This window comes from Vitis vinifera, chromosome 18, assembly GCF_030704535.1.
Source record: "Vitis vinifera cultivar Pinot Noir 40024 chromosome 18, ASM3070453v1".
Taxonomy (NCBI): domain Eukaryota; kingdom Viridiplantae; phylum Streptophyta; class Magnoliopsida; order Vitales; family Vitaceae; genus Vitis; species Vitis vinifera.
Window position 1 is genome coordinate 1,798,915 of NC_081822.1, and position 20,902 is coordinate 1,819,816.

At 33.7% G+C, this 20,902-nt stretch overlaps 4 protein-coding genes across 6 annotated transcripts; 3 read left to right on the plus strand and 1 right to left on the minus strand.

The window, feature by feature from the left end:
* Positions 1 to 6,676: 6,676 nt before the first annotated feature.
* Positions 6,677 to 11,919, plus strand: LOC100255691 (probable 26S proteasome non-ATPase regulatory subunit 3). 2 transcript variants are annotated; one of them, XM_002285857.4, is made up of 9 exons: positions 6,677 to 6,809; positions 7,072 to 7,162; positions 7,431 to 7,621; positions 8,906 to 9,043; positions 9,144 to 9,280; positions 9,438 to 9,492; positions 9,574 to 9,684; positions 10,662 to 10,901; positions 11,177 to 11,919. In XM_002285857.4, the coding sequence occupies exons 2-9, from the start codon at positions 7,084 to 7,086 to the stop codon at positions 11,687 to 11,689; spliced, it is 1,464 nt and encodes a 487-aa protein (XP_002285893.1). In that variant the 5' UTR covers positions 6,677 to 6,809; positions 7,072 to 7,083; the 3' UTR covers positions 11,690 to 11,919. The 2 variants fall into 2 exon arrangements, with proteins under 2 accessions (XP_002285893.1, XP_019072246.1); XM_019216701.2 differs by having other exon boundaries at positions 6,690 to 6,864.
* Positions 11,920 to 13,096: 1,177 nt separating this feature from the next.
* On the plus strand, positions 13,097 to 14,826 carry LOC100245385 (expansin-A11). 2 transcript variants are annotated; one of them, XM_002285855.5, is made up of 3 exons: positions 13,097 to 13,630; positions 13,713 to 14,034; positions 14,113 to 14,826. In XM_002285855.5, the coding sequence occupies exons 1-3, from the start codon at positions 13,489 to 13,491 to the stop codon at positions 14,417 to 14,419; spliced, it is 771 nt and encodes a 256-aa protein (XP_002285891.1). In that variant the 5' UTR covers positions 13,097 to 13,488; the 3' UTR covers positions 14,420 to 14,826. The 2 variants fall into 2 exon arrangements, with proteins under 2 accessions (XP_002285891.1, XP_059590858.1); XM_059734875.1 differs by having other exon boundaries at positions 13,270 to 13,630; positions 13,713 to 14,826.
* A 218-nt stretch (positions 14,827 to 15,044) lies between these two features.
* Positions 15,045 to 17,754, plus strand: LOC100250514 (peroxidase 64). Its single transcript, XM_003634316.4, has 4 exons — positions 15,045 to 16,394; positions 16,481 to 16,669; positions 16,810 to 16,972; positions 17,063 to 17,754. The coding sequence occupies exons 1-4, from the start codon at positions 16,179 to 16,181 to the stop codon at positions 17,455 to 17,457; spliced, it is 963 nt and encodes a 320-aa protein (XP_003634364.1). The 5' UTR covers positions 15,045 to 16,178; the 3' UTR covers positions 17,458 to 17,754.
* Positions 17,755 to 19,271: 1,517 nt separating this feature from the next.
* On the minus strand, positions 19,272 to 19,937 carry LOC104882457 (probable cinnamyl alcohol dehydrogenase 6). The gene is made up of 2 exons (XM_010665844.3): positions 19,761 to 19,937; positions 19,272 to 19,648 (listed from the first exon to the last, which is right to left on the minus strand). The coding sequence occupies exons 1-2, from the start codon at positions 19,789 to 19,791 to the stop codon at positions 19,446 to 19,448; spliced, it is 234 nt and encodes a 77-aa protein (XP_010664146.1). The 5' UTR covers positions 19,792 to 19,937; the 3' UTR covers positions 19,272 to 19,445.
* Positions 19,938 to 20,902: the final 965 nt, after the last annotated feature.

A 20,902-nucleotide genomic window follows, 5' to 3' on the forward strand; every position in this document is an offset into this window, starting at 1 on the left:
TTCTTGCATTTGGATGTATTTAGGAATTTAAGGTTGGAGTAATTATTGTTTTTTTTTTATTTTAATGTTAAAATATTTATTTCCATTTTTAAAAAACCTTTCACATTTTGTATAGTTTTTAAAATAATTTCAATTCTTGTATTTGAACGTATTTAGGAGTGTTAGAAAAATTAGGTTAATCCAATCTATGGTAATCACCCTAGAAGGGAGGGGGGTGGAGGTGAAAAAGGTAATGGTTTTTTTTTTTTTTTTTTTTGCAAATTTAAATTAAGTGAATGTAAGAGACAAATATATACAGGTATATAATAAAACAATATAAAAACAATTTGCATATAAAATAAAAGAGTAGGGAAGAGAGAATACAAACACAAGATTTTATAGTGGTTCGACGTAACCTGACCTACATCCACTCTCCTCTAACTTCAATCCCAAGCTTGAGATTCCATTAATTCAAGGCTTCCAAACCAAGCCTTCAAGTAATACAATTAGATTATGGTTCCAGTCCATCCTCTTGGACTTTTGGCTCCAAGCACCTTTTACAAACCTTAAAAGATATCTCACTTTTGAACCCCTCAAGTGATACCCCACACTTGAGAATCTTCCTCTTAAAGATATAAAAATAACTGATCTCACAAAATCCTAGTACAAAAACTTTAAGCTCAAATGATACTAGAAAACTATGATTGAATGGTATACTAAAATTATGAAAGTTTTAGAACAATGGTGCACTCAAAACACTCTTCCAAGGCTCAAATGCATTCAAGAAAGGTTTGGGAAGGTTAAACTCATGAAACAATGAAGATTAAAGTATTTTTATAGAAGAAAAAAACCAAACTAGCCGTTGGGGGTTCGACTGGTCGAGCTGGGGGTTGACCAGTCGATTAACCGTTAGCATTTAATACTTGACAAGTGACCGTTGGACCTCGACTAGACCTCAACTAGACCTCGACCGTATCTCAATCAGTTAAGGTTCAATCTTGACCGGTTGAACAACCGTTTTACAAGAAAGAGAAAGTTTTTTGCACCTTTAACCAGTTGAGCTGGGGGTCGACCTGGACCTCGACCGATTGAGCTGGGGATTGACCCAAACCTAGACCGGTTGAGTTGGCGGTCAACCGATTCCTCATCCGGTTCAACTGGTTGAGTTGTTTTTGGTTCAACAACCAATTTTTTCCAACTTAAAACAAGTTTGAAAACATTTGACACGAGGTTTTAGTTGAAAACATGAAATCATTCAATTTTTAAAATATTTAAAACAAAATAACTCTTTGATGATTTTGGTGCATAAGTAAAGAATGTAATACATGAAAATCCTAATTCACCAACAACCTTACAAATAGATCTTATGAAGTTTGAGTCTTGAAAAACACTTTTCTTTGAGGTCTTTTTCTTCTTCATGATTTCTTTTTGATTTGATTTGTTTTTGTGATTGCCACTTTGGAAATCGTCTTGCCTAATCACACTTGAAATATAATCATTAGTTCTAAACCTTGTTTTGTTATTATCAAAACCGAGATTAATCAAACTTTGGTTTCACAAGGAGTTTAAGGTTGGAATAATAATAATTATTTTTAATTTCAATATTAAAATATTTATTTTCAATTCTAAAAAACCTCTCACACATGGCATAGTTTTTTTTTTTTTTTTTGAAAAAGACTATTTTGATGTGTGATTTAAAAACAATTTTGTTTTAAAATTTTATACTATTGTTTGATATTCTTGAGAAACATTTTTTAAAAACAAAGTAAGAAGTTTAATAATTTTTAAAGATAATTTGAAACTTAAAAGTATATATATAATGACTATAAAAATTAATAAACATAATTAATGTTTTAATTTTTTTTAATAAATCTTCTAATTTATAAGAATAATTTGAAATTCAAAATTTGATTAATTAATTATAGATTAAATAAAAAAAATTTAGAATAAAATTTTTTGCAATACAATGTCCTTACTTGAGTACTAAAGTTATGACATATAATGAAAATTTTGACTCATTTATTCCTTAACAATTATTTTTTTAATTCATTTAAAATAAAATAGTATTAACAATTATTGATTTCAAATTATTATTATTTATTTTTAATAAAATAAATCAATTATGCTTTGATAAGATATTAATATCCACATTTTTATAATGTGAAACCAATGTTTGGTTAATCTCGGTTTTGATAATAACAAAATAAAGTTTAGAACTAATGATTATATTTCAAGTATGATTAGACAAGATGATTTCCAAAGTGGTAATCACAAAGACAAATCAAGTCAAAAAGAAATCATGAAGAAAAAGACCACCTCAAAGAAAAGTGTTTTTCAAGACCCAAGCTTTATAAGATCTCTTTGTGAGGTTGTTGGTGCACTAGGATTTTCATGCATTACATTCTTTACTTATGTACCGAAATCATCAAAGAGTTATTTTGTTTTAAATATTTTTAAAATTTGATGATTTCATGTTTTCAACTAAAACCTTATGTCAAATGTTTTTCAAAATTGTTTAAAAGGTTTTAAGTTAAAAAAGTTGGTTTTTTGAGCCAAAAACGGCTTAACCGGTTGAACCGGATGAGGAACCGGTCGACCGCTAGCTCAACCAGTCAAGGTATGAATAGTAATCGGTCGACCTCCAACTCAACCGGTCAATGGTGTAAACAGTAACTAGTCGACCCTCAGCTCAATTGGTCAAGGGTGTAGAAAAAATTCTCTTTATTTCAGAACGGTTGTTCAACTGGTCAAGGTTGAACCTCAACCGGTTGAGGTCCGGTCGAAATCCAACAGTCACTTGCCAAGCATTAAATGTTAACATCTAGTTAACTGGTCGAACCCCCAACGACTAGTTTGGTTTTTTTTTTTTCTATAAAAATGCTCTAATCTTTATTGTTTTAAGAGCTTAACATTCCTAAACCTTTCTTGAATATATTTGAGTCTTGGAAGAGTGTTTTTTAGTGCACCATTATTCTAAAACTTGCATATCTTTAGTGTACTATTCAATCCTAGTTTCCTAGTATCATTTGAGTTTAAAGTTTTTGTACTAGGATTTTGTTAGATCATTTATTTATAAATCTTTGAGAGAAAGTTTTTCTAGTGCATGGTATCACTTGAGGGATTATTCAAGAGTGTGATATCTCTTGAGAAGTGTAAAGGGTGTTCGGAGCCAAAAGTCCAAGAGGGTGAATTGGAACCATAATCTAATTGTATTGCTTGAAAGCTTGGTTTGGAAGTCTTGAATTAATGGAATTTCAAGTTAGGGATTGAAGCTAGAGGAGAGTGAATGTAGGCCGGGTTGCGCCAAACCACTATAAAATCTTGTGTTTGCATTCTCTCTTCCCCACTCTTTTAATTTATATGCAATTGTCTTTATATTATTTATTATATACTTGCATATAATTGTCTCTTACATTCATCCCCCTTTTAGGATGATTACCATAGGTTGGATTAACCTAATTTTTCTAACATATAATATTTGTGAAAATATAATTTATGATTTTATTATAATACTAATATTCATATTTTATTTAAAACTATTTATATTTTAATTTATTTATAATTACAAAACTTTCTTTTTAATAAGACTTGAATTAAAGTTAGTTTATATTATATAAATAGAATTTACTTCTTTTTTATTTTTTATTTATTTTTACACAATCTAAATAAAAAAATTTTAAAAAATAATTTATCAAAAAAAGTTTTTGATTTTAAAAATTTGTAAAATGATTTTAAAAATAAGTTATACTAGGAAATCAAAATACCTTATACATGAATTGAAATACCATTTATAAGTGAAGTTTCTTTTTCTTTGAAATCATTCTTGATTTTATTCCCAGTCTCACTTAAATTATTTAAATGGGGAATGGATAAGAAAAGGAATGAAAACACATTCTTAATTCTCATTCCTACTTATCAAATATCTTAGGGGGTGTTTGGTACGTCGGAATAGGGAATGGAAATAATATTTTGTTTCCTTTCCTATTTCTTAGTGGAATGGAATGAATTTGATGATTCCATTTCTAGCATTTGGATGAACTTAGGAATGCAAGATTAGAATGATTATTTGTTTCCATTCCAATGTTTGATAATAATAGGAATGGAAATGAAAAAGAAATAAATTTACAATAATATCCTTACATATAATTTAAAATATTTTTTTATTTTTACTTTTATTTTAAAAAAATAAATTTTGAGAGGTTTTTTGTTATTAAATAATAAGACTAAAAAATATATATATATACTCAATAAATAAAAAATTAACCATAAAAAATCGTATAACCCTAATGCACAAATATTCAATTATTATTTTTATTAAAAATTTGAATAATTTGTCATGCTTAAGTAGTTATAAAATTATATTTTAAAAAAAAATATTTTGAGAGGTTTTTTGTTATTAAATAATAAGACTAAAAAATATATATATACTCAATAAATAAAAAATTAACCATAAAAAATCGTATAACCCTAATGCACAAATATTCAATTATTATTTTTATTAAAAATTTGAATAATTTGTCATGCTTAAGTAGTTATAAAATTATATTTAAAAAAAAAATATTTATTATAATATTTAAATTCTCAAAGCTAACAAATGTTTTTCCTATTTTCAAAAAAGGAAATAAAAGTACTCAAATTTATTCTAATTTTCAACCAGTATCATATCCGATAAAATCAATAACCTTAAAAAATTTTAATATTTGTTTTTTTTTATCAAAATTTTAAATAATTTGTCATGCAAAAAAAGCTATAGAATCCATAAATGAAGAGATCTTGACTGTGGCCCATGCTAAAGTTCCAAAATGAGTCGGAAACGCAGCAGATTTTATGCGAGACAACAGAATCCATAGCTTTAACTAGGAAAGGAAGACTCCGATAATAATAAACAAAGGGGAAAAAAAACCAAAAGTTTTGTTTTTGTTTGTTTTTATTTTTTTATTTTTTTCCTAACCATTAAAAATTTTCAATATTGTAAACACGTGAAATCGAAAAATCTTTTTCCAACCATTTCAATTTTTCTCTCCAGTTTCCATTAATACAAGATAAAGAAACATCAAAGATTACAAACATAAATTAATAAAAAAAAAATTAATCGATTTATAGAGAAGAAGAAACACATATAAAGAAGTAGAAGAAAAAAGAAAAAATAAGGTAAACCTGATCGAAGATGTAGAAGAGAGTTTTCAGAACCTAGCTGCAGCAAACAATGACAAATCCTAAATCCAACAATCAAAATGAACATCCAAAACCCTATAAATTAGAAATTGATTTTTTTTAAAAAAATATAGTGGAAGGTTTAATTGATTCAATTTGGAAGAATCACTTATTGTAGAGAATTGGATGATGAGTGGGTCTCTAGCTTTGCAAAGAAGATAAGAAGTGGATGATGAATGGATCTCTACCTTTACAAAGAAGATAAACATCGGGTTTGAAGAACAAGATAAAAGGGTAAAATAGTAATTTAGGTTATTTTATATTATCAAATAGGTTTAATGAATCAGAATACCACCTACTTTTAATGAATGCAAATCCGACTCATAAGTTGGATTTGATTTCTGCCGGAATAATTTTTTATTTCATTTCTGCCTTCTTAACATTTATCCAAACATAGGAATAAGGGAGAAAAGGAATGAGATGTCTATTCCCACTCCTTATTCCCGTGTACCAAACACCCCCTTAAAGAATTCATCATTCGGGATTCTGATTGACATTGTTTATTTATTTATTTATTTATTATTATTGTTATTATTATTATTAATTTAAAGAATAAAATTCAATTTGAAAATTTAAATATGTATAATAAATTTTTTGATCTACCAAGATATTTTTGTTTATTTTTCTAGGTTCCTAAGAAGTAGAAGACTCTAAAAGCATTTAAAACTAAAAATTTATTTTGAAAACATATTTTAGAAAAACTATTTTTACTCCAAATTTGGTTAATGTATTTTGAATTTGTAAAACTATTTTTATGTTTTTAGAAAAAAGACATTTTCCAAAAGAAGCTCTTTTAAGTTGACTTTAAGTTTAAATTATATTTAATATATTCACTTAAAACTTATTATTTAATTCTTACTTTAGATATTAAAGTTATTTGATAAAATTAATTTAAAATCTATTTTAAATCATCAAATTAACATATTTATCTTTATAAATTATTATTAGGGTAAAAGAGATTGAGTAACAATAGAGGTTGTGAATTATTAAAATCTATCATTGAAGTAATTAAAACAAATGAGAAGAAAAATGTTAAATGAAAATGTGGATTTAAAAACAAATTAATTGTTTTTACTTATTACTGAAAATTATTTTTTACTTTAAGTCATATCATCAAGTTATTTTACCAAACATACTGAATTTACTTAATAACTTAATTTATTAAGTTATTAAGTTGGTTTACCCAAGGTATAAGTTTTAAAAAATTAAGCAAAAATTCAGTTTAATATAAAGGAAAATAATATTCATCATGTGAAAAATGACATTTTTACAATGAAAAAAAAGAAGAAGAGAAAAAGAGAATGAATTTTCAACCAAGCATAGCAGGATCAGGGGAATTGCCTTCGAATGAATTAGGCTGGGCTCGACCAACCGAACCAATAATTATCCATTGGTTTTGGCCTGATTTTGTGGATGCTAGCCCACAGCCCAACAGTCCCAACAGGCCCAACAGGCCCAAGGCAAACTCATTGTTTTTTCATTTTCGGTTCCATGATCTTCTCACTAAATAGTTTTTCCTCTCTTTGTTCCTTTTTACTTGCAGAGAAAGAAAACAGAGCAGCAAAGCACAGTCGCTCCAAACCCTAGGTTTTCTGCATCGGACTTACCCCAGATTTGTAAGTGGTCTCTTCAGATTCGTTGTTCAGCAATTTCTCAGCCTTTGCTTCCACGGTAGTGCGCAAGAACTAAAAAAAAAATTCTTTTTATTTTTTATTTTTTTGTCTCTTGATTTTTCATTTAATGTTCCTTTTGGTTGCTAAGAAATCGTAGGAAAAGAAAAGGAAATTTGGAATTCTTATTTAACTGTATTGCAATCTCCCGTTTTCTCAGCAGTCAAATGGTCGGTTTTAAGTCGTTTTATTTTTTCGATCTCGGCAGGGTTTAGAGAAGATGACCCAAGATGTGGAAATGAAAGACCGTACAGCTCCTTCGAACTCTGTTTCTTCCACTGGTCCATCCACTTTGCACCGTAAGTACAGACTTAAGATTATCTGTATTCATTTTAAATTATATGCTACGTTTAATCACCTCGATTTGGTAGGAATAAACAGAAACAAATTCAAAATTTGAATATTTGGTATTTGATTATTTGGGACCTACATCTAAAAATGATTTCTACTGTGCCTGATGTGATTTTTTTTTTTTTCAACTAAGTTGAAAGTTCTTTTCTTTTCCTTAACTTCAAACAGAGGATTAGGATTTTTTGTTCATTTGTTTCCTCGTTATTTGGGATGTAGAGTTGAAGGAGATAGCATCACTCATCGAGACGGGTTCATACACCAAAGAGGTGCGGAGAATTGTGCGAGCTATTCGCCTCACGATGGCATTGAGGAGGAAGCTGAAGGTGCCAGTGCTCTCTGCCTTTCTTGATTTCGCTCTTGTGCCAGTTTCTGAAGCCCACTCCAGGTTGTCTGCGTATCTTCCCAAAGTAAGTGAGCCTTTGAGTGTCTTGGTTCTCTGGTATTTTTCATATAATTTTGTATTGTTTCTGTAAGTTTTTCCATATATCAATGTTATTGCCATCACTGTAGATGTGTAGATTGATGTTGTTAGTCATAATGAGTGTTTGGGGTAACCCAAAAATTAGGCTAGATTAAGATGATATAGTATTGTATTCAGTGAAACAAAGGCAATCATGTGCACGAGCCTTTTGTGATATGAAATACTTATATTTTGAGACTGGAGGAATATTTTTCATGCTTACTTTAGAAGCGCAAAATCTATCTTATTCTAGAGGACTTGGAGGATCAGATGGAAAATTCTCAGTCTGTAAGGAGATGGATTAGTTGAAGGTAGGTAAATTATGTTATGTGCTCTTCAGCTGATTGCCTTAGCTACATTATGGAATGAAAATTATAAGGTTGGATGCCTTAGCCCTTCTGCTGGGGGGAAAATCCCACAGCATCATTGGGTATACAAGTGATGTGTGGATCTAAGGTTTGACTGCAGTTCAATACAGTAACTATGCTAGTAGTTTTGGATGGTCATCCAAAACACCCTAAGCAAGGATTTCAAATACTAATTAGCAAGATGATGGCTCAATTGTTGGTTTCCTGGAGGATTTGAAGTGCTTGAACCATTCATACATCTGCAACATGTGGTGGGAAGAAGTGGCATATGTTCCAGTGATTAATGAGTCCTTGAGGCCCAGCTCAAGTGGTAAGGAGTTGTGGGAGGATTCAGATTTAAGTCACAGTGTGGGGAATAAAAAAAGAGTTTACCTATCATTAAAAGAAAAGGTTTTAGTGATTACCAAGTTAATTTGTTTGGTACTGCACAGTTGCCCTTAGTCCTGCCCAAAAGGCTTGAAGTAATTTCTGACTTTTTTCTGAGAATGGCAGGTTTGCCTCAGGTGTTACCTGTATAGTTGATGATAGAATAAGTTTCTATAAATGTGATCCGTCCATGTATAGAGAAGACCAATTATGGCAGCTATGAAATGTGAATTTGTATTCATTTGGAGTGGGAAGGGGGGAATGGTCTCTAGATAGGTTGAGTTGGCACAACGAGCTTCTAAATAAGGCTGGCCATGGGAATTGTAGTGGAATTCACAGTATGTATCTCTACATCCTTGCATCTATCTAATGAATGGTGAACTTTGATTTTTTACATTATGACATAGTAATTAAGATCCTTATATAAGCTTTTAAAGCATATTTAATTTCTTTGTGGAAATCCTTAGTGCTAAGGTTCATTGTAATATTTGTTGTAGGAAGATGAGCATGACATGGAAGTTGACACAGCAACATCTGCCGATCAAGCTCCAGTGAAGCACTTAGTGCCCGAGCTTGAGATTTACTGTTACTTGCTTGTATTAGTTTTTCTGATTGATCAGAAAAAGTACAATGAGGTTGGATTGATTTTATTGACTTGACTTCTTAATTTTCAACTTAGCATGAACCGATTAAGTTTGTCATATTGTAATATGGCTTAGTTGTGTTCCCATTCAGGCTAAAGCATGTTCTTCAGCAAGCATTGTTCGGCTTAAGAATCTGAATAGAAGAACTGTTGATGTTTTAGCATCCAAATTATACTTGTATTACTCATATAGCTATGAGCTTACAGGTCATCTAGCTGAAATTCGAGGGTGAGCTATCAATTTATCTTATTTTGTGTGCATTCCTGTAAAGATAGATATAGCACAATTCCATACATGTTAACATGTAGCAGGAATTAGAGAATTTGTAGCCAAACATGAATTATATCTGTTCTTTTTGCTGACTTGAAAACCGTCCTATTTCCAGCAACCTCCTTGGCTTGCACCGGATTACAACATTGCGCCATGATGAGCTGGGCCAGGTTTGTGTCAAATTAACTTGGAAAAGTGTGCAGTGCATGTGTTTAAGGAGCTTATGTTTGATATAATCCATTACGATGCAGGAAACACTCCTCAACCTCCTATTACGAAACTACCTCCACTACAACTTGTATGATCAGGCAGAAAAGCTGAGATCAAAGGCACCACGGTTCGAAGCACACTCAAATCAGCAGGTGCCTTGATGTATTGTTGTACTTTATTTTTGTGTGTGTATGTGTTTTTCCTATTATTTTGTTTTGTTTTCTTTCTTTAAATTTTGGGAATCAGGCATTATGGGTAATGATCCTGGCTCTCCCACATAACTCAGTGGCATGATCCATTGTACTTTCTGCTGATTAGGTTCCTGCTAGATGTCTACAAGCTGATTGATAATTAGCGCTTAACTTTCCAATTGGGTTCTGGTCAATGGACCTCCAAATTTATATGTTATTCGTTTCAATCCATTGTTACCCATCAATAACTGTTTGGTAAGAAATTGAAACCAAGAGCCAACCAAAGCCAAAAATCCATTGAACATGGAGGCTTAAGCCGCTTGTAAAATATATACCAAAAGCCGACAAAGCCCTAAGACCCATTGAAATCTATTGAATATTTGAGGCTTAAGCCTTAAAAGCCTTGAGGCAACAGTCTTAGCCTGTACTCCTCAACAGGGTAAGATTTGAGTCTCATCTCAATTAGCCTCGAGTAAGGCTATAGCCTCAAATATAATTCACAGTGTCTCGCCTTGAGGTGAGCCTCAGGGCATTAGCCTCATTAGCCTTTGAAAGACTAGTTCCCCCCTGGAGTTCTCTAATAACTTAGCTCAGTGGCATGGGCCATTGTGCCCTCTGCTGTTCCTTCTAGAGGTCTACAAGCTGATAGTTACAGTTTGCAACTTTCCAATTGGGTTCTGGCCCAGTAGACTTTTGTTTTATATGCTATTTGTTTTCATTCATTTGTCATCCATTAATAACTTTTCAGTAAGAAATTAAAACAACTCATTTTATTATCATCACCGTGTATTTATTTTCAATATTTGTATCTTTGTTCACTCTCAATTAATTGTTACCAATCCCTGTTCATAATGGTTCCAGCACTTTGTGATTGCAAATCTGGCTTGGTTGCCCTCCCTAGGGATCAAAATCTTATTAGAACATTTTTTTTCCTGCAGTTCTGTAGATATCTTTTCTACCTTGGGAAGATCCGTACAATTCAATTGGAGTATACCGATGCAAAAGAGAGTCTTCTACAGGCTGCTCGTAAGGCCCCTGCTGCAGCTCGAGGATTCCGAATTCAATGTAACAAGTGGGCCATTATAGTCCGTTTACTGCTGGGAGAGATACCTGAAAGAACAGTATTCATGCAGAAAGGAATGGAGAAGGCTTTGAGGCCGTACTTTGAACTTACAAATGTGAGTGTTGACTTGTTAAACTTGAAGCTTCTTTCTTAATTATTACAAGCACACACGTTAGTTCTCTTGTTTTAAACAAGGTCAGAGAATCATGATGGAAGATTGGTTAACTGCTCCCTTAATTCCATGAATCATTACTGGGGGTTTATGTAAAGCTAATTGTTTGGAGTTCTCTGGCCTTAAACTATGCAAATTGGGCTAAATCAATATGTAGTCCTGATATATAACCATTTTATTTTGAACGAAAATTTTTAATTATATGATGTAACTTTCAGGCTGTTCGGATTGGTGATTTGGAGCTGTTTAGGTCTGTTGCAGAAAAATTTGCTGGCACTTTCAGTACTGATCGAATCCACAATCTGATTGTTCGGCTGCGGCATAATGTCATTAGGACTGGGCTGCGGAACATTAGCATCTCTTATTCCCGCATCTCGCTTGCAGATATCGCTAGCAAACTGAGATTGGATTCTGCAAACCCTGTTGCGGATGCTGAGAGCATTGTGGCCAAGGCTATTCATGATGGTGCAATTGATGCCACGTTGGATCATTCAAACGGCTGGATGGTATCAAAAGAGACCGGAGACATCTACTCCACAATTGAGCCGCAAATTGCTTTCAACTCCCGGATTACTTTTTGCCTGAACATGCACAATGAAGCAGTTCGGGCCCTCCGGTACCCACCAAACACACAAAAAGAGAAGGAAAGTGCTGAGAAGAGGAGGGAGAGGCAACAGCAGGAGCAAGAACTTGCAAAGCATATTGCAGAGGAGGAGGATGATGATTTCTGAGGGAACAGGGGGGTCTTCATGTAATTTTTCTACAGAGAACAGGGTGCCTTACTGGCTGCTTGTATTTTTCTTCTGTCTCCTCCATTCCAAGAGCCAGCGAGTTCATAGTCTCTTACCATAACCATACCTTTTAGAGCAAACTATAGTAGATGGTCACATTCTACTGTTTTTGTCTGTTGATTTTTATCATGGCAATTTGAATAGCTCACTTCATGTTTTGACTGTGTCAAGTCTGGTTCTACAGGTACCCCATCGTATCTATTGACAAATTGCATTAGTGGTTGAATTTATTTAGCTGCCACTTTTGTTTGTTTTCTGGGAAACCTTGACCGCATTGCCTGCATTTGATCCTCTAGCTCAACCAACATGAAGGGTCTTTTTAATGTAAGTGCCACGAAAGTCTCATGGTCGGCTGGTTTATTGGTCTTCCTCACGCATCACAGCTGCAAGCCATTAAGGTAAACCTTTATGATGGAGCTTCATGTCACGCGTGATTATCCCACTCATCTATGAATTCACCTCTTATTTATGGATGCACCATGTGCTATAATGTGGCTTGGACATCATCGAGAAAAGGCCCCCCATATGATGCTGTTAGACCATAGATCTCTTCAAATTGCTGTCATCCAGCACCAGGGGCAAACTCAATTAATGAAAACTTCTCCAGAATCTAATCAATCTCACCATCATTATTAAAATAAAATTTCACGCCTTTTCATTCTTCTGTATCATGTGCGATGATTGATAATAGCTCCAATCATTTACATCCTCCATAAAAGGGTCTCCCTTTCTTCATCATCCCTTTTACTCAACATATCATTACTTGTTTATAATATACGTTTATGTATAGGACGAAAAGTCATATTATTGCCCATTCTTCTCTTTCCCATTTGGTGTTGTGGCTGCTCATGGCCACTTGCACATCCACCGCCAGTTCAGATTCATGAATTCTCACAGTAGACTTTTCTCTTGGTTTTGCCTCCCAGTTTTACCTTGGCATGACAAAGTTCAAATCTGAATGCTGATCACTATTTGTAGCCATAGCAGAAAACATTTGCTTTCTTTGCAGAGTTAAATAAAGAAGGGCTATTTGTTTTTGCTGTTTTAGAGACCAAATCATAGGACAAGATCTGAGAAATCGTGTTGCCTAATAGTCGGTGAAATCCCAGAATTAGCCTATCAGAGACAGCCATTTCAGTAGTAAAATTTAAAAACAACTCAGCACCGCCTGTCAGGAGGAAGAAAATAAAAAATAAAAGGAAAGAAAAGCTCATCTCTATCTGATGTGAAATGGGGTCATGTGCATAACGCTGAAGAATGATGGGGGACTGTATCATATGGGTCAAAGCAACACCATGTGAGGTTTGTATTATATGATTCTGTTTAAGGAAAATATTCTATCGCATAAGGCTCTGTATTCCTTGAAATAGCAACAAGCAACCACATTAAAAGAATGCAAGAAAAAAGGACAATTGGGTTTGTGGTTTCTGATCCATTCACGGCTCTTCTATTGGGAAATGCATGTGGTTAGAGAACGTGGGAATAATTGAATGAGTTTCTGGACTCTTCAGACTTGTTGATATAATTCAATATTTAAAATTAAAGAAGAAAAAAAAAACTTGTAACTTCTCTCTACTTGCAGAGATCACATGTGAGGCTGTTGCATTGGAGAGCCTAGCTCCTATTTAAATAGGCAGTCCTGGAGATCAGAGAAGCCAGTAAATGTGAAAATTGTCCCATTCCTCATCATCCTCCATCTTCCTCATTCTCCTTGATCCTTGGTCTCCCCTGATACAGAAATGGCGAAAAATCTGCTTCATGCTTTAGCAATGGTGCGCGTAATTTGCTATTTTTTCTCGAATGTTAATGCCTTTACTGCTTCTGGGTGGACTAAAGCTCACGCTACGTTTTATGGAGGCAGTGATGCCTCTGGGACAATGGGTAAGTGGCTGTTTCATGCCTTATATCTCTACTACTTTTATGCTTCTGGGACAATAGCTTAATGTTTTTGCTTGCCCAACAGGAGGGGCTTGTGGATATGGAAACTTGTACTCTACTGGATATGGAACAAGAACGGCAGCTTTGAGCACAGCATTGTTCAATGATGGGGCTTCATGTGGGCAATGCTACAAGATCATATGTGATTACCAATCCGATTCACAGTGGTGCAAGAAAGGAGCTTCTGTGACCATCACTGCAACAAACTTTTGCCCTCCAAACTATGCTCTTCCAAGCAACAATGGAGGGTGGTGCAACCCACCCCTGCAGCATTTCGATATGGCTCAGCCAGCATGGGAAAAGATCGGTATTTACAGAGGCGGGATCGTCCCAGTGCTGTTCCAAAGGTCCCAATACCTACTTTTTCTTCTATTATTATTATTATTATTTTTCCTACCTTATATTGATGTTGAACAATGTTTCAGGGTTCCATGTAAGAAGCATGGTGGTGTTAGATTCAGTGTTAATGGAAGAGACTACTTCGAATTAGTATTGATAAGCAATGTAGCTGGGGCTGGATCTATTCAATCAGTATCAATCAAAGGCTCCCGGACCAGTTGGATGGCCATGTCCAGGAACTGGGGAGCTAACTGGCAGTCTAATGCCTATCTCAATGGCCAGTCTCTGTCCTTCAAGGTCACCACCACTGATGGAGTGACCCAAGAATTCGACAATGTTGTGCCTTCAGATTGGGGGTTTGGTCAGACCTTCTCTAGCTCAGTACAGTTTTAAGCCAAGAAAGCTGCTTTGGGGTTCAGGGTTTCGGGTTTTCATTGGCAGAGGCGTGCTTACTATTTTAATGAAGCAGCCCGCCCTAAATTATGAGAAGGAATTCTCAAATGGTTGGCAATGGAGATGGGGGCTAACCCATGAACTCAAGGCTACTATCAACTCCTTGTGCCCATTTCTTCCACAGGGCCTGAAAACCAAATTATGGTGTCATTGTGTGTTGAAAATTTTCGGGATCTTACTGAAAATCATGCACATCAGAAATAAGAAGCACATGCAGTTAAATTGCAGCTTCAAATATATGAATAGTTCTTTTTTTCTTCATTTTACATATGCTTGTAATATCAATCTTTATCAGCAAGGTTTGACCATTCCCAACTAATAAAGATCCCAGTAAATCATTTTTTTTTGCTTTTGCCTTTCCATCCATGATCTACTTTTTGATATTAAAATGCTCTTACTGTTTATTTTGATAAATTAAGAAGATAGCTATATAGTCAGTGAAATTTAGCTTCTTGGTTCTTACCGCTTCACTGTTTCATGCTTAGTCCATGAAGCTTGGGTTTTTATCGATCCTCAGACCTGTTAGTTTTAATAACAATCAAGTTTTCTGAATATGGGGATTGGAAATTTAATCAGACAGAGGCTTCAAAACTGAATAAATGATCAGCATTTCATATCAACAACAGTACTCTGCATGAACTTTCTGTTAAAGTTTCGGTTAAAATCAATTATTGAAGAAAAACAGTTTCCAATCTATCAAAGCTTTCACCATCTCATAAAAGTCCAGTGTTTAAAAATGAGTATCGAATCCTAACATCTTCTGATGGAGATTTCTTTGCCTACCTGGTGGAAATTACTTCATATTCAAGTCAGAAGCCAGCTGGAGACATTTTAGTACAACATTGGAGGGGGAAAATTTATGTACTACTAATATGAATTTGGTTGATAAAGAAAAATGAAAGATTGCTAAGACCTAAGTACAATTTGAGGCCAAACTTTCAAGTGTACTACTAGCCTAGATGTGGAATACTAACAACATAGAGGAAACTGTTCCTGATGATCATCTCCAATCTCCTATTGTTTACTAGCTGCTCGGCACTTTTAGATAAGCATTGAAGTAAGGAACATTTGGAACAAATATGATTACGCAACGATCCCTTTATTAGTTCAACCCCTTCCACCAAATTTATTCTCTTTTCACGTTGGTAGGGTCACTATGCCAGTCTAACTAAAGGCCATTTGATTGCTTATTTTCAAAGAAGGCCTAAAGAAAGAAAAAGATGATGCAGCTATTTCTGCTACCAGTTTGTGTTTAATTTAGTATTCAACTTTTGGGTATGGGTTAATCACCTACCCTTTGGTCATCTATGACTATAATGGAATTGTTTAGTATCATTAAACTCGTGCAAATGCATTGCTTTTCAAACCTTCAACCGGTCATTTTCTGTAACGAGTTCTTAACTTGGGCCTTGACAGAGTTGAAATTAAGAACAGAGAAATGGAATCATTGCAAACAACTTAATTTGACTTGCCCACCAAAAGAAGAATAATGAAGGGGCCATGCCTTGTCTTCTTATGAGAATGCTTCAAAAATACTACTCCACTGTCAGGGTTTTTTGCTCACCAAATTAACTAACCATGTCCTCAATAACAACTCCAACTTTCTTTTTCCATTCTCCCCCCACTACAAATACTAGTCTGGTCTTTTTAGCTTTCACAGATAACCAGCAGAAAAGAGTCGAATTCTGTAGTTTCTAGTATGGGGGCAGCTAATATACTCGGAGTGCTGGTTCTCACACTACTTGTCATGTTTCCAGTTTCTTCTCCAGTCTATGCACTGAGCTTAAACTACTATGATCAGACATGCCCCAAGGCTGAGTCAACAATTTCGGATGCTGTCAAAAAGGCAATGACAAATGACAAAACAGTTCCAGCTGCCCTACTTCGAATGCACTTCCATGATTGCTTCATTAGAGTAAACATTTTCTGCTCTTATCTTTCTGCCCTTATCCTTCTTCTATGTTGTTTGTAAACTTAGAACAACAATAAGCCTTTTTGCAGGGGTGTGATGCTTCTGTGCTGCTGAAGTCAGTGGGCAAGAACACAGCAGAAAAAGATGGGCCTCCAAACATTTCATTGCATGCATTTTATGTTATTGACAATGCCAAAAAAGCAGTGGAAGCTCTCTGCCCTGGTGTCGTCTCTTGCGCTGATATCTTGGCTCTGGCTGTAAGGGATGCAGTTGCCCTGGTTAGTTAACAATCATAATTGTCATATAATAATGACAGTTATCGACTTTGGTTTAGATGATATTGGTCAAGTAGTTGAAGTACTGTTTGACTTGGTTATAACATTTTTGTTACATGTTTTTCTCTGGTGGAATATGTTAGTCTGGAGGCCCTACTTGGAATGTGTCAAAAGGGAGAAAAGATGGAAGGATCTCAAAGGCAACTGAGACCAGACAGTTACCAGCTCCAACCTTCAACATATCTCAGTTGCAGCAAAGCTTCTCCCAGAGGGGACTTTCCATGGAAGATCTAGTGGCACTCTCAGGTAAAAACCAACACTAAATTTTGATTGTGTTTTGAGTTTTTCAGTAGAATATATGGAGAGTCTGATTCTGATTCAAATCTGGGCATACAGGCGGTCACACTCTCGGATTCTCTCATTGTTCATCCTTCCAAAACAGAATCCACAACTTCAACTCCACCCACGACGTTGACCCATCCGTACACCCATCATTTGCAGCCAGCCTACGAAGCGTGTGCCCCCTTCACAACAAGGTGAAAAATGCAGGAGCCACCATGGATTCTTCCTCAACTACATTTGATAACACATACTACAAACTTCTCCTCCAGGGGAGGAGTCTGTTCTCTTCAGATCAGGCTCTACTCACTACTACAAAGACCAAAGCGTTGGTCTCTCAATTTGCTAGCTCCAAAGATGAGTTTGAGAAGGCCTTTGTGAAGTCCATGATCAAGATGAGTAGCATCACTGGTGGACAAGAGGTAAGGCTAGACTGCAGGGTGGTCAGGTGAATTTGTAGCCATTTGGAAACTTTCTGGTGAGGCGTGTGTTTCCTTTTATTTGTATGATCTAATGTTTGGAGGGTATTGAAACCATAAAAGTTACCAACTTGTGTGTTATTGTTTGCTTCTTTGCCCGTGTACCGTTGAAGTGAACGGTGGCGAGATGGAAACAAGGTTCAAATATGTATATGCATAAATGGAAATGTTAATGAATTTCAATTTTCAAATATGTGATCCAGTGGAAGAGACTTTGATTTGCAAAGTCTGCCTTTCCCTCATTGAAATAACATATTTTATTTCCTCTCATTTTAGTACCACTTAAGCCTATGGTTAAGCAGATGGGTATCGATTTAATACTGTGAAGGACCTGTTTTCAAATCTAATCAAGACTTATTGGCCAAGAAAAGGAAAAACAACTGGACATTGTTGGATAGGCATTGAAGTTAGAACAGGCCTGGTTTGGCTACAATTAATCCCCTTATTAGCTCAATCCTATCCATCAAATTTGTTGTCTTTCATATTGTGGGGTCAGTGGAATAGTCTAACTAAAGGCCATTTGATTGCTTATTTTAAATAAGGTGCAGTTCGGATTGGGTGCATCTTCTACTCTGCAATAATGCATCTTGGGATTATTTAGTACCATTAGTTTTATGCACATAAAGTGGGATGATCGTATACTTCATGCCTTGACACGGTGGGAAGAAGAAAACAAAGGGAATAATTTCCAACAAATTAATTAAAAAAAAAAAATGATCTCAAGGCATTCATGACTACAGAAGAAAACCTCCTTCATGCAATCACCATTAGGATGTAAGATTGATTTAGTTATTAGGCCCAAGCCCAGTTGAGGCCCGATTTGAAATTTTTAGCCGAAGCCTAGCCCATCCATCATGTAAGTCTGTTCTGAGCCCAACCTAATCCATTCAAGGTCAGGTTCTAGCTAACCTCCTTCAAAGTATGAGGGTTGTGGGATATCAATTAAACCAAGCCTTGTGTTATTATAATTAACAAAATAATTTGATCAATTTTTAGGGTTTAGGCCACTTTTTAAGCTAGGAGTTCCAAACCTGAGGTCCACCTAGGTTTGCCCCGAACCAAAACTACATCAAGACCGCTTGAGCTCGATGTGGGCCGCGACAGATGCATTCATGTGTCCAATCACCGTCTCTCCCCCGATGAGATGACTAAAAAGGTTGAAAAGTAAAATTCTGAACATATTTGACGAAAAACAGTTTTTATAAAGTAGGTTTTTTAAAGAATATTCTTTAAAATATTTTTTAAATTCTTTTTAAAAATTAAACTCTATTCAAGAATTCAAATGTTGAAAGTAGCTTTTCCATTTAGTAGTGTTTTTTTAAGAACACTTTTGATCCAAAAAAGTGTTTTGAAAATAAATCAAAACTTTTGATAAAATTTGAAAAATATTTTTAAAATTTTGAAAAATTACTTATAATATTTAAAAATTATTTATAATATTTTATAAAAAAATATTTGATACATAATATTCTTAAAAATATTTTTATTAAAAACACTTAAAATACATTTGACAATAATTTTAAAAAATATTTTTAGTCTTTTTAATATTTGAAAATTTTTATTTTTTAAGTACTACAAAAATTTTAAATATTTAAAAAAATAATTATACTTTTAATATTTTTAAATACATTTTTTAAAATGATTTTAGAAAATATTTTTTAATATTTAAAATTTTTTATTTTTGCATTAAAAATTATAAAAACACTTCTTAGATCATTGCAAAACGTATTTTTATTCTCATTATAAATTAAAAAAAACACTTCTGTTAAAAACACAACTAATAGAAATACGTCAAACATACTTTTATTCTCGTCGTAGTTTATATAAATATATACCCGGTAGAACTAGCAGTTTTCTTTGGTAACATAAGGTGATAATTAATTGCAAAGCACAGGTTCTTGTAGACCGTTTATTCACGAAGATGAATACTAGCCAAGACGCTAACATGAAGCCAAGGAGTCCTACATCTTTGCAGACTTGCCGGCAATGTCAATTACAAAACGATACCGAACATCATTCCTAGAAAGCCTATCCAGTGCCTGGTTGATCTGGTCTGTCTTCACCACCTCGATATCCGACTTTATGTTGCGCTGCCCACACACATCCATCATCTCCTGTGTCTCTTTCATCCCACCTAAGATGCTCCCTTTTATTATTCTTTTGCCTGTAACATTATATATATACATAGACACATACTCAATTATGGGGCTTCTTAATGTGTATTATATTTAATGTTTTTCACTTTCTATTAAACATGGAGGGAGCTGGGGTCATACCAAAAATCAAAGGGAAAGAAGGCAGCTCCATGGGCTTATCCGGTGCCCCCACAACCACCAAAGTCCCGTTCACTTTCAGCAATTCTAGGTAGTTTCCGAGGGAGTGGTTGGCGGACGCTGTGTCCAATATGAAATCCAGGGTCCTTTTCTTCGCCTGTCTCCCAGAAATTGCATAGAACCATGTATACAAGATGAGATGAATAAAAAAGGTGGAAAAGGAAAATATTGAACATATTTGACAATACAATTAAAAACAATTTTTAGAAAGTAGATTTTTAAGAATATTCTTTAAAAATAATTTTTAATTTTTTTCAAAAATAAAAGTTTATTTGAGAATATTAAGTTGGTTTACCAAATATCTATATAATGTATTTAATTTCTAAAATAAATAAAAATAAAATAAAATATATATTATTTTTCAATGTTTAAAATAAAAAATATATTGAATTCCAATCTTGTTTATTTAAAAAAAATGAAATTTCTCTTAGCATTTAATAATTTTCATGATTAAAATATTTACATTTAATAAATATTCTTTTTATATTAAGTTATATAAAAATAATTTATATATATTAAATAATACATATGTTAATATTATTTTATAAATATTTAGTTAGCTTTTTTTTTAAATCACAGATTTAATTTTATAATTAATTTTTTTATTTTTAAAAAATAAATAATATAAAAAATAAAAAATTAATTATAAAATAAATTTATAATACATAAGATATCCTACTTTATCTTAAAATTAATTTGTCCTATGTAAAGATGATAAAAAAATAAAGATAAATAAATATATTACACCACTTGTTTTATTTAATATAAAATGAAACAAATAATGAGATAATTTAATCGATCAAATATGAGATAAAATATGTTATCATTTTTTTTTTCCTATCCACGTAATTATAAAGTTTTATTTCAAACTTAGAAATTAATTTGGGGTTGAAATATTTAAGAAAAATATGGGAATGAAAATCCCCAAAGTTTTCCTTAATGGAATAAATTCCACTCCATATCCCCACCGGGCCCTCCCCAATCATATTTTCATACCACCCATACACTGAAAATAACCCCACCGTCCCACCCACCAACCAACCTTCCAATAAACTGATCAATCACGTCAATACCGAATCATTAAC

Excerpts from the sequence above, each read along its gene's own strand:
- LOC100255691 (XM_002285857.4), top strand. The coding sequence starts at position 7,084 with ATGACCCAAGATGTGGAAATGAAAGACCGTACAGCTCCTTCGAACTCT. Across the intron at positions 9,493-9,573 it reads GCCATGATGAGCTGGGCCAG|GAAACACTCCTCAACCTCCT; the intron begins GTTTGTGTCAAA and ends ATTACGATGCAG. Across the intron at positions 9,685-10,661 it reads AAGCACACTCAAATCAGCAG|TTCTGTAGATATCTTTTCTA; the intron begins GTGCCTTGATGT and ends TTTTTCCTGCAG.
- LOC100245385 (XM_059734875.1), top strand. The coding sequence starts at position 13,489 with ATGGCGAAAAATCTGCTTCATGCTTTAGCAATGGTGCGCGTAATTTGC. Across the intron at positions 13,631-13,712 it reads TGATGCCTCTGGGACAATGG|GAGGGGCTTGTGGATATGGA; the intron begins GTAAGTGGCTGT and ends CTTGCCCAACAG.
- LOC100250514 (XM_003634316.4), top strand. The coding sequence starts at position 16,179 with ATGGGGGCAGCTAATATACTCGGAGTGCTGGTTCTCACACTACTTGTC. Across the intron at positions 16,395-16,480 it reads TCCATGATTGCTTCATTAGA|GGGTGTGATGCTTCTGTGCT; the intron begins GTAAACATTTTC and ends GCCTTTTTGCAG. Across the intron at positions 16,973-17,062 it reads AGATCTAGTGGCACTCTCAG|GCGGTCACACTCTCGGATTC; the intron begins GTAAAAACCAAC and ends CTGGGCATACAG.
- LOC104882457 (XM_010665844.3), bottom strand. The coding sequence starts at position 19,791 with ATGGAGCTGCCTTCTTTCCCTTTGATTTTTG. Across the intron at positions 19,649-19,760 it reads TTCTTTCCCTTTGATTTTTG|GCAAAAGAATAATAAAAGGG; the intron begins GTATGACCCCAG and ends ATAATGTTACAG.